This window comes from Canis aureus, chromosome 1 (assembly GCF_053574225.1).
Source record: "Canis aureus isolate CA01 chromosome 1, VMU_Caureus_v.1.0, whole genome shotgun sequence".
Taxonomy (NCBI): Eukaryota; Metazoa; Chordata; class Mammalia; order Carnivora; family Canidae; genus Canis; species Canis aureus.
Window position 1 is genome coordinate 14,049,978 of NC_135611.1, and position 13,030 is coordinate 14,063,007.

Here is a 13,030-nt window from a genome sequence, read left to right on the forward strand (position 1 = left end):
TGCCTAGGAGATAAGATTATGGATGGTTTTTACCTTTTCTTTGAAGTTTCATCTGATGTTTTTCCAGTGGTCATGTACTAGTTTTATAAGAGTTTTCCCCACTTTTTAAAAAGAGCAAGAATTATTTAATATTTTCAGACAAAGTAGCTATCCTCTGGAGACAATTCATTTTCCCTGTGAGGAGAATATTGCTAAGCCAACCCTCGTGGTGTAGTTGAAGTTACAGCTCCAGCAGCAGGTGATCTGTATATGCTGAAGCATTCCCTCACATTGTCCTTGTTGTGACTGATAGCCTGCCTCTGTTATGGTATGGCTATACCCGCGGTCTAACAGTGCAACAGGATATCCCTTTTAGAAACCAGCTGATTTGTGTAGAGAGCAAATCTGTGACATTGGCCTCAAACTGAATTAGGTCCAGAGGGTGATGTCATATAGAGTAGTGATGAGGAAAGAACCTGTGGGCCACTGGTTGTCCACCAGGCCACCTATGACTCACAACCTAACTTCAGAAATACAAAATTAACGGTGTAAAAGTTGACATCGTGATCCTATAAAGGCACAAAAGCATGATTGAGTTCATTTTCTATTACTTACCACCAATATTTTCAAAACACAAGTCATTTATGTATCTTGTTTCTGATTATTTCCATATACGTGTACCATTACTATTTTTTAAATACTTTCCTTTAAATCACTGACTTTGAGCAAATTTTTATTAAAGTACAGCATAGACATAGAGACTAGCAGGAACCTAAAAGTGTTCAGTTTCATAAATGATCAGAAAGTACATCTATGTAATCATCATCACACATACCAAGAGATAATACTAATAACCCACCCACAAGTCCCTCTGCCAGTTCTTTACTCTGCAGAGGTGATCACTTGACTCCTAACACTATAGATCATTTTGCCTATAACTGAACTTATTAATCATCTTTCTTATTTTTCTGTAGTAACTTCATTTTAAAACATTGCTTTGTGTCTACTATAAATGGAAAAATTAATATTTTTCTAATACACATTTTAAAAATTATTTAAATAGGGCACCTGGGTGGCTCAGTCAGATAAGCATCTGCCTTCAGCTCAATTTATGATCTCAGGGTCCTGGGATGAAGCCCCACATCAGCCTCCCTGCTCATGCTTTCTCTTATGCTCACTGTCTCCCAAAGTCTTTTAAAAAAAAATGTATTTAAATAAAAAGTATTTGTATGCTACCTAAAAAGTACTCCATCTGCCACCAGTCACATATACCACACTTAAGGGAACACGGACTTACAATTTCAGACATTTAAAATGGGAAGATAGAATTCAACTCAAAGTTGAGGCTTTCATAACAATAAATACAACAGTAGTTAGTTTTGCCATTAGTAATCTGCATATCGTTCTTATGTAGCTACCATGTCCCCGTCCAGTTTCAACCTAGAAATTTTTTAAATGTATATTTCATGGTTTTACCAAATGTAACTCAGCCAGTTTTATTTTAGGCAGCATTATTTCCTATTAGGAAAATTGAAATACAAAGAGTTGATTTCTTCACTTGTTATATTTTCACAAAACTAGGATTTCAGGTGGTAGAGTCTCCTTATTACCCAACCATCTGAATAAGAATATGCTCTCTATAATACTAGACTATGCTTCCCTGTGGAATCAGGAATTGAATAGAACTTTGGGACAGATCAACCAGATTGTGTTAGTTTCATTTCTCAAGAGTCATAAATATTTAAAAGAAAATGTTTCCAGCTGCCCTTACTGTATGGACATAGTTTATCCTACAGTATACTGATACTGAGTGTTGCAGATAGCAGACAATCAGGAAGTGCCTTTTAGACTGTAAGCCCAGGGAGGGCAGAGATCCTTTTGTGTTTATAGTTCTCTGTCTATACATTGTGGTTTTAGTACATAGTGGTTGAATGAATGAGTGAAGTAAATGAACTTCCTGCTAGAAAGATTATATCAGTGCAAACGCATTTGACAAAGTGTTCCCTATGAAAAGCAAATGAGATACTTTTAAGACATACTTACCTTAGTTTGATTAATTTAAAAAAAGTTTTTTATTCTGATAGCTGTAGAGTTAAAAACCTCTTCCACAGTATTCTTCAGTATGAATTATGTCTCTAGTAACAGAAATTAACAGTTGTGAGATTCTCATGTTATTTTTCTAATGCAAATTTTAGGCAAGAGAACACCGTGGAGGGGAATTCTGTTATTTGGACCGCCTGGAACAGGAAAGTCCTATTTAGCCAAAGCTGTAGCAACAGAAGCAAACAACTCAACATTTTTTTCAATATCTTCCTCTGACCTTGTCTCTAAGTGGCTAGGTGAAAGTGAAAAGTAAGTAGTAAGTTGACCTTTTCTTTTCTGTTTTTTACTTTCTCTTTCCTGGAATCATTATATCAGTCTATAAAGTAATAGTTTTCTTACATCATTCATAGACATTCAGAGAAGTGACATAAATATTCATTTTTCTGTGAAATCAGTCCCTCATTTGAAATTCATTTCATAGGAAAAGATAACATCTGTAGTTACATATAATATAGTTTAATAAATCATAAATGGAATTATCCAACTGTACCATTTTTATTTTCTGGACCAAAACATGATTGAATCTTAAGAATTCTTATAATATTGTATGTGTTCTATTTTAGGTTTTTTTTTATTAAGTCATGTGTCATTTACTGTTTTTATTAAGAAACTGAAAGCTTTTATTTATTTTTAGGCTAGTTAAGAACTTATTCCAACTTGCCAGAGAGAATAAGCCTTCCATTATCTTCATTGATGAAATTGATTCTCTGTGTGGCTCAAGAAGTGAAAATGAGAGCGAAGCTGCCCGTAGAATTAAGACTGAGTTCCTAGTTCAAATGCAAGGTAGGGGTACTGACTTCTGAAATATTTTCTACTTATTGTATAACTGCTGTTATCACAATAATGGAAAAAGTTCGAGCCAAATTTCTCCATTTTAGCTGACTAAGTGTTTTCATTATGCCATGTTTCATTCTGATTGTCCTGCATATGCACACATAATCTGCACCCCATTGTAATCATCTGTAGGGCTCTGGCATAAACAGTAAGGAGATCCACATACTCACTTATAACCTACCACGAACAGTATCAGCCAAAGGAACGTATAAACTTCAAATGAAATCTTTTAAGAAATATTTTGAGAAGAATATGAATAGTATTTGTCTGCAATCTAGAAGATTTGATTCTCGGGAATATTTGCATTATATTTGAATAATGTGATATTTGATTAAATATAGTTTTTTCAGAGAGACTCTCGGGTCACTTTAACATTAAAACACCACACTTTTTTTTCTTTTTTAAATTTTATTTAAATTCAACTAATTAACATAATGCATTATTGGTTTCAAAGGTAGAGCTCAGTGATTCATCAGTCTTATATAGCACCTAGTGCTCATGATATCATGTGCCCTCCTTAATGTCCCATCACCTAGTTACCCCATCACCCCACTCTCTCCCCTCCAGTGACCTTTGGTTTGTTTCCTATGATTAAGAGTCTCTTTTAAAAAAAAAAAAAAAGAGTCTCTTATGATCTGTCTCCCTCTCTGATTTCATCTTGTTTTACGTTTTCCTCTCTTCCCCAATGATTCTCTGCTTTGTTTCTTAAGTTCCATATATGAGTGAGATCATATAATTGTCTTTCTGTGAATTACTTCACTTAGCATAATATACTCTTGTTCCATCCATGTCGTTGCAAATGGCAAGATTACATTTTTTTGATGGCTAAGTAGTAATTTGTTATATAAATAAATAAATTAAATAAATAAATATATTTTATATATATATATATTTTATATATATATATTTATATTTATATATATCTCCCACGTCTGTTGGTAGACATCTGGGCTCTTTCCATAGTTTGGCTATTGCGGACATTGGTGGTATGAACATTGGGTGTAGGTACCCCTTTGGATGACCACATTTGTATCTTTGGGGCAAATACCTAGTAGCACAATTGCTGGGTTGCAGGGTGGCTCTATTTTCAACTTTTTGAAGAACCTTCTTACTATTTTCCAGAGTGCACCAGTTTGCAATCCCACCAACAGTGGGATTTTTTTTTGTCCACATCCTTGCCAACACCTGTTGTTACCTGACTTCTTAATTTTAGCTATTCTGACTGGTATGAGGTGGTATCTCATTATGGTTTTGATTTGTATTTCCCTGATGCCAAGTGATGTTGAGCATTTCTTCATGTGTCTGTTGGCCATTTGTGTCTTCTTTGGAGAAATGTCCCTTCATGTCTTCTGCCCATTTCTTGATTGGATTATTTGTTCTTTGGGTGTTGAGTTTCGTAAGTTCTTTATAGATTTTGGGTACTAGCCCTTTATCTGATGTGTCATTTGCAAATATCTTCTCCCATTCTGTCCTTTGCCTTTTTGGTCTTGTTGACTGTTTCCTTTGTTGTGAAAAAGCTTTTTATCTTGATGAAGTCCTAATAGTGCATTTTTTGCCTTTGTTTACCTGGCCTTTGGAAACGAAAACCCTTTTTTTTTTTTTTTTAAATGGGTTTCTTTTTTCTTTTTTTTTTTTTTTAAGATGTATTTATTCATGAGAGACAGAGAGGGAGGCAGAGACACAGGGAGCCCGATGCAGGACTAGATCCCAGGACCCCAAGATCACACCTTGAGTAAAAGGCAGATGCTCAACCACTGAGCCGACCAGGCATCCTGAAAACACTACATTCTTAACATATGGACGAGATTGAAAAAAAAAAAAAAAAAACACTAAAATGACAAATTATTTAAAATATTTCTTATTTTCATAACAGGTGTTGGTGTAGACAATGATGGAATTTTGGTTCTGGGAGCTACAAATATACCTTGGGTTCTGGATTCTGCCATCAGAAGAAGGTCTGATGATACAGTGAAGGTCTTATTTCTTAACTCTAGATGTAACAAGTCATAACAGTTCCCTTTTTATCCAACAAAAAGGCATTCTGAGAACTTTTCAGAATTTTTTTGAGATACCCTAATCCTATTGCCCCCTGTGTTAGGGGAAGAGAGGCTGGCGTTTGTCTGCTTACTTGGTTGCTATACTGAAGATAAGAGATGTTCATATACAGAATCTTTAACATTGGAAAATGTATTACCTAATGCTTATTATTAATTCTAATGAAACTTCATGGGCACTGATGCTTCACAAACTTACAAATGTAGCTTGCTATTTCAATGGAAAATTTCCATGTAAAATGTTAGCAAAATGACATTTATAGAAGTTAAAGTATGATAGATAACCAAGATATATTTTCATTAAAAAATTTATGTCTATAATTTTTAAATTGCATCTTGAACTTAAGCTACAGGAAAGGTTTATAGATTCATTACTTTTCACGCACACCATTCCCTATTTCATTCATTGAATTTTGCATCGTAAAAATTAGCACCGGTTCTTGCTGCTTTTATCCTGTTCACTTGATAGTTTGCCAGGATGCTGGATTACCATTCCATATTAAGAAAGGCAATCTGCTGTTTGTTTTGGAAAAATGTGCTAATTCTAAACCCATCTCTAGAGATTATGGGAATTTAAAATTCTCAAGACCACAGAGAGGTACCTGAAGGAAGAAAAGTCCATTTAAATTGTCCCTTATTGCTTCTTCTCTGTCTCTAAAGCTAAAATTCTGAGAAGTGAGTAAAGTTATTGTTCATAAAACAGCATTTATGAGCTAGTAGGATTATTTATTCTGAATGTACCCATTATAATAAAGTGGGCATTTTGTGTAAACATGTTTATTAGATTTTGAGTAGCTTTACTGTTTTTGAATTTAAGAAACTAGTTGTCATCTCTTATTTCGTATGATTAACCATATTAATCCCTTGACCGGGAGTTCAGAGTATAATTCTGTAGGAAACTAATCTTGTGGGACATATCATGTTGTGAATTCTAGACATTATTAACACTATGGCCAAAGTAACCCAAAAATCATGTGAGAAAGGATAAATTACTTCAAATTGGCTCTCTGGCTATTTTAGTTTTCCTTTTTAGTTGTTAATGTGTTTGGATATTTTCCCATTATTTAATCTAAATACATATGGTTAACCTATGGACCCATTTAATTTACTCAGCTTAGCTTTGTATAAATGAGAATATCTGAGCATCTTGTTTCTTCTTGAGAAATCTGAATTTTCAATTGAAATTAAATATATGTAGTAATCTTGATGTAATTTTTCTTTCATTTTAAGATTTGAGAAACGAATTTATATTCCTTTGCCTGAGGCCCATGCCCGAGCAGCAATGTTCAAACTGCACTTAGGGACCACTCAGAACAGTCTAGCAGAAACAGACTTCCGAGAACTCGGGAAGAAAACGGACGGTTATTCGGGTGCAGACATAAGTATCATTGTGCGTGATGCATTAATGCAGCCTGTAAGAAAAGTGCAGTCAGCTACTCATTTTAAAAAGGTGAGGAGCTTTGATCCTCCTTTCAGATATTTTTAAAAAGTCAAGTTTTGAGACCATCATTGATTTGTCTTCAAATAATTTCAGGAAGGTTTCATAACTAGTGGGTTTATAGAATTAACATTTTAATTTCATTGAAAATAAGTTCTCCCACAAAATTTATTAATGGCTGTTAATAATAGTCCTACATTTTAAAAATTTTTATGCAATGATTTTTGAGGTACTTGTTATTTTTATATAAGTGTAGAAACTTTAAATATATAGTTACTGCTGGTGTAACTAGAATATCCTTGCACAGAATCTGGTGCATTTGCACCTCATTAACAAAGGAAAAATACTAATAGCTAATATTTAAATATGCCTGGCACTGTGTTCTATTCCTTATGTCCCTATGTCATTTGGTCCTCCCAAAAACTTTACAACAGGTGCCTGTTACCACCCGTTGATCATCAGTCTGAGACTCAGATGTTAATGTGATTGAACTGGGACTTGGGTGCTAACACAGTTTCCCGAGATCCCACCAGAGAGGTGCAGAAGTGTGAGTTTCCTCTTGGTCACGTGTGCTTCAGAATCTGAAGCCTCGCTTCGCATGCAGTGTTTTGTCTGCTTGAATGAATGGAGCATTCATTGTAAAAAGACTGTGATCTTGATATTTAAGTGGAGGAGGTAATTTGGACCAACCATATTGCTGGAAACAGCAGTATCCCGAATTACTCATGAACATGGGTGGTGAAAATCCTGAAAAACTATTAGCAAACTCAATCCAGCAGTAATGACAAAACTGATATATTATGACTAAGTTATATATGTTGTGTCTGTTGTCCTGCAATAATTTTTTTTAAAAAATGAGGAATTTGAATTAAAACCTGAATTTGAAGCCTGACTCCACAATTTACTTATTAGGTCTCCTTGAGCAAATTATATTATCCATTTAAGGCTCGTTTTTATCATCTCTACAATAAAGGCAATAACACTGCCTCAAAGTACAATTGTGAGAATGAAATGAAGTATTCTTGTAAAGCGCCTCCGTCATGGTACCTGAGTAGTCCAGGAAATAGCCCTTCCCCCTACAGCCACCTCATTACTGAGGGAAACACGAGAGGCTCAGGGGCAATTTTATGTTCCAGCCATTGTATTTTCTTTTAAATTATCTTTACCATTTAGAAACTATAGATTCTTCAGAACTCAGTCCTTTCCTACCCAGAACTTTTCATTCAGTTCTCCACGTGACCACCAAAGACAGCTTAAATGACCCTGTAGCCAGGTCCTTTTTAGGAGAATAAAGGTGAAGCAGCCAAATCAGTGTTAACATCTGGCCTTCTCCATCACCAGCGAGTAGATCTCTCAGTGGGTCCATCCTTGACTCCCATTTTTAAGGCTAATTATTTCAATTAGCAAAAACAAGATTGCCTGTTTATTTATCAAATGTCTACAGTACTACTCTGAGCCCAGAGATAAATCAGAAAGTACTACAATCAAAAACAAAAATCCCTTGTGCTCTCTTTGGCAGCACAAAGGATTACAAAAAACAAAAATCTCTGCAGCTAAAATTTTTGTTGGGAAAGACAGATTATAAAATACACATAATAAGTAAACCTAGAATCTTTATTTTTCTGCAACCTGCCCTAAGTCTGACATAATATTTAAGATTGATCATTGTCAAAAAAAATATTAAATGTGAAATCAGCCTCCAATTTAGTATAGATTTGTTGTCATCTAAAAAAACACTTGCATGTGACTCCTGTCCCAAGGGTTCTTTTTCAGGGCGTTATTAATATTTTATTTTAAATCCGTTATGAATCACGAAATAGCATTGAAATTACACATAGCATTTAATTTTGTACTTATTTTTAAAGAGAAATTTTTTTTGAGAAAACATTCAGTGATTTCACACTAATCTTCCAAATATCAGAACTTTCTCAGTTTTGGAAAATAGAAAAAACTTAAGAGAATTATTGAAGATGCCCCCTTTTTTGGACTAAGACCATTTAATAAGCATTAGAGAAAAAAGAACCCTTCACCACAGATAACTATTTCTTTTCTTTTTCTTTTTTTTTAATTTAAACTCATTTTCTCCTTGTGATCACGTAGTTTATCATAGGAAATTTCGAAATATAGGAAAGTATCAGGAAGAAATTAACACCAAACAAAATCTGTCCCATCACCCAAAGATAATTACATTTTATTGTGTATTCATCTGTTTATTTTTAGAAGTAAACATTTTAACAAAATACAAAATAGTACATTTTCAAGTTTCTTGATAATGGCCTAAATCTTAAGTTAATTTGTTCAAGTAAATATTTCAGATTACTGTTTATTCCAGGTGTGCGGACCTTCACGAGCTGATCCCAACAAAATAGTAGATGATCTGCTAACACCCTGTTCTCCAGGTGACCCTGGTGCCATTGAAATGACATGGATGGACGTCCCTGGGGATAAACTTTTGGAACCAGTTGTTTGCATGGTTTGACATTTTGTTTGCTATTAAGAAAAAAATTCATAGTTTGTCATTTGTGAGACAAACATTTCCAGTCATGTGAGATCAGAAAATGTTGGTGTGATCGAGCATGTTTATAAATACTACTCAAAAAGTTGTGAAGATTAATTGAACTTAAAATATAAAATAATTATCTCGAAAATATTTTCTTGGGCTTTAAGGAAAATTTAATTTTAAGTGAAAAAGCTTTTTTAAAAAACCATAGGTTTCTACATTTGTAGGTCTTATAGCTAGGATACTATCACCAGAATTCTTATCTATATGACATAAATTATTGTCAAGACTTACCAAAAAGTAGAATCGGTAAATTTCTTTTCTGAATCTAAGATTTTATAAAATACTCAGAGCTTAATGCATAAATCTTGTTTTTATAATGACGTTTTCTGTTTTACTTCTTCAAGCTTTATAGAAAGTTTAAATAATGTAGTGCTTGTAGAAAAAAAAAATCCTGAAACCAAGTGTTTATGATAAAAAATTATATTTCTATAGTTTATTTTGGGGGGATTAAAATAATTCTTTTTTTTTTCTTTTTTAAAGAGTTTATTTATTCATGAGAGAGAGAGAGAGGCAGAGACACAGGCAGAGGGAGAAGGAGGCCCCATGCAGGGAGCCCGACACGGGACTCGATCCCGGGTCTCCAGGATCCCACCCTGGGCCGAAGGCGGTGCTAAACCGCTGAGCCACCGGGCCTGCCGGGATTAAAATAATTCTTAAAACTTATTTTGTAAGCTATAGGAAGCTTACTGTGAAAAGCTACATTTGTTATTTTTGTATTTTCTTATTGGTGAGCACACAGTTTTTTAAATCTTCTTCAATTACAGATTTTCAAAGAGCGTTATGTGAGAATGAATAGTAACTTCTAGAGGAGAAATTTATTTACATGAAACGTACACATAGATCTATAAACATACATGTACTTCTGTATGTGCATAAGTATATATTTATAGATGTATTTATGTATTAATGCTTCTCTGAGAAGTTTTTTGGAAACTTTTTTTTTTTCAGTCCTTGCTATGTTATTTTTATTTAAGATTTATTTTAGAGAGCTCATGCAAGTGAGCACAGGGAGGCAGGAAGGGAGAGGAGGAGAAAGAATCTCAAGCAGACACCCCACTGAACAGGAGCTCATGACCTGAGCCAAAGTCAAGAGTAGGACTCTGAACCAACTGAGCCACCGAGGCACTCGGTGCCTTTTTTTAAAGATGTTGTTCTCTTGACCATTTTTCATACTGTCTTATGAGACACAGCCTAGAAGTTAATCTTTTAATGAATCCCTGATACTAGCATGTTTTCTTCCCATTTTGATCATAATTTTAACTAATAGTTAAAAATCCTGGGGGCATGCATCTAGGTGGCTCAGTCAGTTAAGCATCTGCCTTCAGCTAAGGTCATGGTCTCAGGGTCCTGGGATCCAGCCCCAAGTCTGGCTCGCTGCTCTGCTTCTCCCTCTCCCTCTGCCCTCCTCCCCCACTGGTGCTCACACTCTCTCTCTCAAATAAATACCACCTTTTAAAAAATATTCTGATTAGTTGGTTTTAATTAAATTGTGTTGTGTTTCATGTTAGTATAAGTGAATGACTATATTCCTTTTGAATTGCACTTAGTGAACTCTTGTTTTAAGAAAAAATAGTTAAGACCAGAAAAGAGATCAGAGATGTATTTTAGAGGGCCTTGATCCTCAGGCTAAGAAGATTATACTTCCGATGGGTAATGGGGAGAGGCATTGAAAGTTGTGGTCAGGATAAGGCAAGCAGTTTATTTTTTTTAAGGCAAGCAGTTTAAAGTTGCTGTGCAAAGGAAGAACATGTCAAAGATGTACTTCAGAAGAAATGAGAGGTTATTGTTAGTAGCTTAGAGTACACTGCAAATACTTTGATTTAACTTCAGATGGAAAGTTAGTAATAATAATGATGTATTGGTTTTTATTTGATTGAAGCCATTACTAATACTTCTTCCTTCTTTTTCCCTGACAGTCGGATATGTTACGGTCACTATCTAACACGAAACCCACAGTCAATGAACATGACTTGTTAAAATTAAAGAAGTTTACGGAAGATTTTGGCCAAGAAGGCTAAACCAAAGACAATAAGGAAGACATTTACCATGTGTGTTCTTTCTTTCGTAGGTACTTTTGCCTTTCTTGGATGGCATTCAGATTATTTCCAGTAAAACTCTTTTACCACAGGGAAATACAGATCTCACTCCAGAGTTCCTTTAATTTTATATGTACTTTTGCTCCATTACCAGTTAAATGCTCCTGTTAACAAAAATTATAAAATAATGGATATAATGAAATGAGTGATACACGTACCAATGGCAAAAAAAATAGGAATGACCCAGTTAAAGAGGATTAAAATTGACTGAAACAGCAATATTTAGAATTGGTGGTATTTGCACAGAGCATTTATATATATTTTTTTCTTTACCAAAATAAAATAGGGCTTATTTTATATTTTGAAAAACAATTCTTAAGCATCATTCTCATCAATGTAAAGTGTATTTACTTTATTAAAAAATTTTAAATACTAGAATCTTTATTCTCAGGGATGGGCAATAAAACAGCGAAGAGCACTGTGATTGGGCTTGAGAGATTTTGAATTCTGTTCTAGCCAAGTCTCATTGATGTTTGATAGGCTAACATTTTTCTTTGTGTAGATTTCAATAATTTCTTTAAAAGCAACAAGTTTCTATATTTAATTAAATAATACCTTTCACTGTGCAATCTCGAAAGAAAGACTTTCTAAATTAGGCATTGTCTTCAGCTTGAAGAAGAAAATTGTCTACTTCAGTGTCTTTTTGTAGCAAGATTGACCAAAACAGATGGCAAATAAATACATACTTTTTAAATAACTGTCATGAAATACTATAATGGGAACCTCTGCTAAAAGGAATGTCCTCCCTTTGAATTATGGGAAGTTTCTTGTGGATGTGTGTGTACATATATATAGATTTTTTTTTTTTTTTTTTTTTTTTAATATAGGCTACCAAGTGTCTTGGCTTTTACCTTTTAAGTTCAGGGAACAATTTGTTCTTGCTACACATGCGTTATCAGTGAAGCTTTAGAAAAGAGCTAATGTCTCATTAAATAATAAAATACAAACATGAAATATTATTTTAATATCTTCAAATAAATAATCTGAACGTGTATATTATACACTTTAGCATCAACACTAAGTTGTGCCTTGTGCATTTGCATTGGCTGTATATACAAAAGATTATGAAGTTAGTTGGAATGAGGTAGATTCCTTAATTACTATAAAATTCTACCTTGCAAATACTATAGAATAACTTGCATTTTAAAGTATATTTGCACATTTGACAGATAATGCTCCCTGGTTGCCTTTGGCTTTTCTGTACAGTTTCTTTTTGTTGCTATTAGATGGAAAATCATAGGTCTGAATTACACTGTTCTTACATGAAGTAAATTGACATAACCTACTACTGGCTATATTCTGTGTATGCTTCTTTATTTTGGGATCTTCTGTATAGGAGAAAATAGTATCTAGATTGATGAGATACAAAGAAATTATTAGAAATTATTGAGACTGTATACATGAAAATTCTGTTCTTCAACAACTTTTTATGTGAGAGTGGGAGTTAACTTGGCAGACTAACAGTTCTTTGTGGCCGCCTTATAAAACAGTTTATTCTTTATTAGCCTCAGAATTATAAAGTGTTGGTGTTAATTATATCATTAGGAGAATTCACATAATTATATGATAGTTGAAATCCAGAATTTTTTATAAAGCCATAATTTGTTTTGAAGGAGTATTTTACTTAATTTGACAAAGTACATGACCCAATAGTGAGTATAGTGTTGATGATAAATGGATACTTTATCATACTTAATTCTTACATGTGCTTTGAGAACTGTGTCTCAGTATGCAAATCACTTCCAACCATAGCTCTTTTCTACCTTACATCTTCTACACTTTTTACATTTCTGGTTGTAAGCCTATTTCTGGAATCACATAATTTTAAACTTAGCCTTGAATGGTAGCACATAGGCCATGAGTTCTTTATGGACAGATAAATACAATGTTCAGGCTCTATCTGAACTTGGACTCTTAAGAAATTTTGGGTAGCTGGTTTCTGAGGCTACTTGAGTTCCTGTGT

General features: G+C 34.0%; 1 protein-coding gene across 2 annotated transcripts in view; it reads left to right on the forward strand.

Annotated features, from left to right (window-relative positions):
- VPS4B (vacuolar protein sorting 4 homolog B) overlaps positions 1-13,030 on the forward strand; it is a 34,157-nt gene that overhangs the window by 18,553 nt on the left and 2,574 nt on the right. Inside the window, exons 6-11 of one of the 2 annotated variants that reach the window (XM_077890745.1) lie at positions 2,175-2,331; positions 2,717-2,865; positions 4,790-4,871; positions 6,201-6,420; positions 8,741-8,881; positions 10,888-11,035. In XM_077890745.1, the coding sequence (XP_077746871.1) occupies positions 2,175-2,331; positions 2,717-2,865; positions 4,790-4,871; positions 6,201-6,420; positions 8,741-8,881; positions 10,888-10,989 (851 nt within the window). In that variant the 3' untranslated portion in view covers positions 10,990-11,035. Of the gene's footprint in view, positions 1-2,174; positions 2,332-2,716; positions 2,866-4,789; positions 4,872-6,200; positions 6,421-8,740; positions 8,882-10,887; positions 12,363-13,030 lie in introns of those variants that run through there. The other variant, XM_077890690.1, reaches the window with a different exon arrangement.